This window comes from Rhincodon typus, chromosome 25 (genome assembly GCF_021869965.1).
Source record: "Rhincodon typus isolate 14 chromosome 25, sRhiTyp1.1, whole genome shotgun sequence".
Lineage (NCBI taxonomy): Eukaryota > Metazoa > Chordata > Chondrichthyes > Orectolobiformes > Rhincodontidae > Rhincodon > Rhincodon typus.
This window is the reverse complement of record NC_063356.1, coordinates 12,122,559-12,122,827: the sequence shown is the minus strand read 5'-3', so window position 1 is coordinate 12,122,827 and position 269 is coordinate 12,122,559. Positions and strand designations below refer to the sequence as shown.

The following is a 269-nucleotide window of genomic DNA, read 5'->3' as shown; positions in this document are numbered from 1 at the left end:
AGCTGGATGAACACAGCAGGCCAAGCAGCATCAGAGGAGCAGGAAAGTTTTCTATGCCTTACTTTACTTAGTTTCCTTTTTTAATCTAGTTTCCTTATAGATGTTTATAAAGTCAGAAGGGGCACGGATGAGGTAAATAGACAAGGTCTTTTCCCTGGGATCGGGGAGTCATAAACTAGAAGGCATAAGTTTAAGGTGAGAGGGGAAAAAATTAAAAGGGATCTAAGGGGCAACTTTTTCATGCAGAGGGTGGTGAGTGTATGGAATGA

At 41.6% G+C, this 269-nt stretch overlaps 1 protein-coding gene across 1 annotated transcript in view; it reads left to right on the top strand.

The window, feature by feature from the left end:
* Positions 1-269, top strand: part of LOC109925993 (cathepsin E-A-like) — a 25,646-nt gene that overhangs the window by 17,308 nt on the left and 8,069 nt on the right. The window contains exon 7 of the mRNA XM_048611815.1: positions 90-132. Within this exon, the coding sequence (XP_048467772.1) occupies positions 90-132 (43 nt within the window). The remainder of the gene's footprint in view (positions 1-89; positions 133-269) is intronic.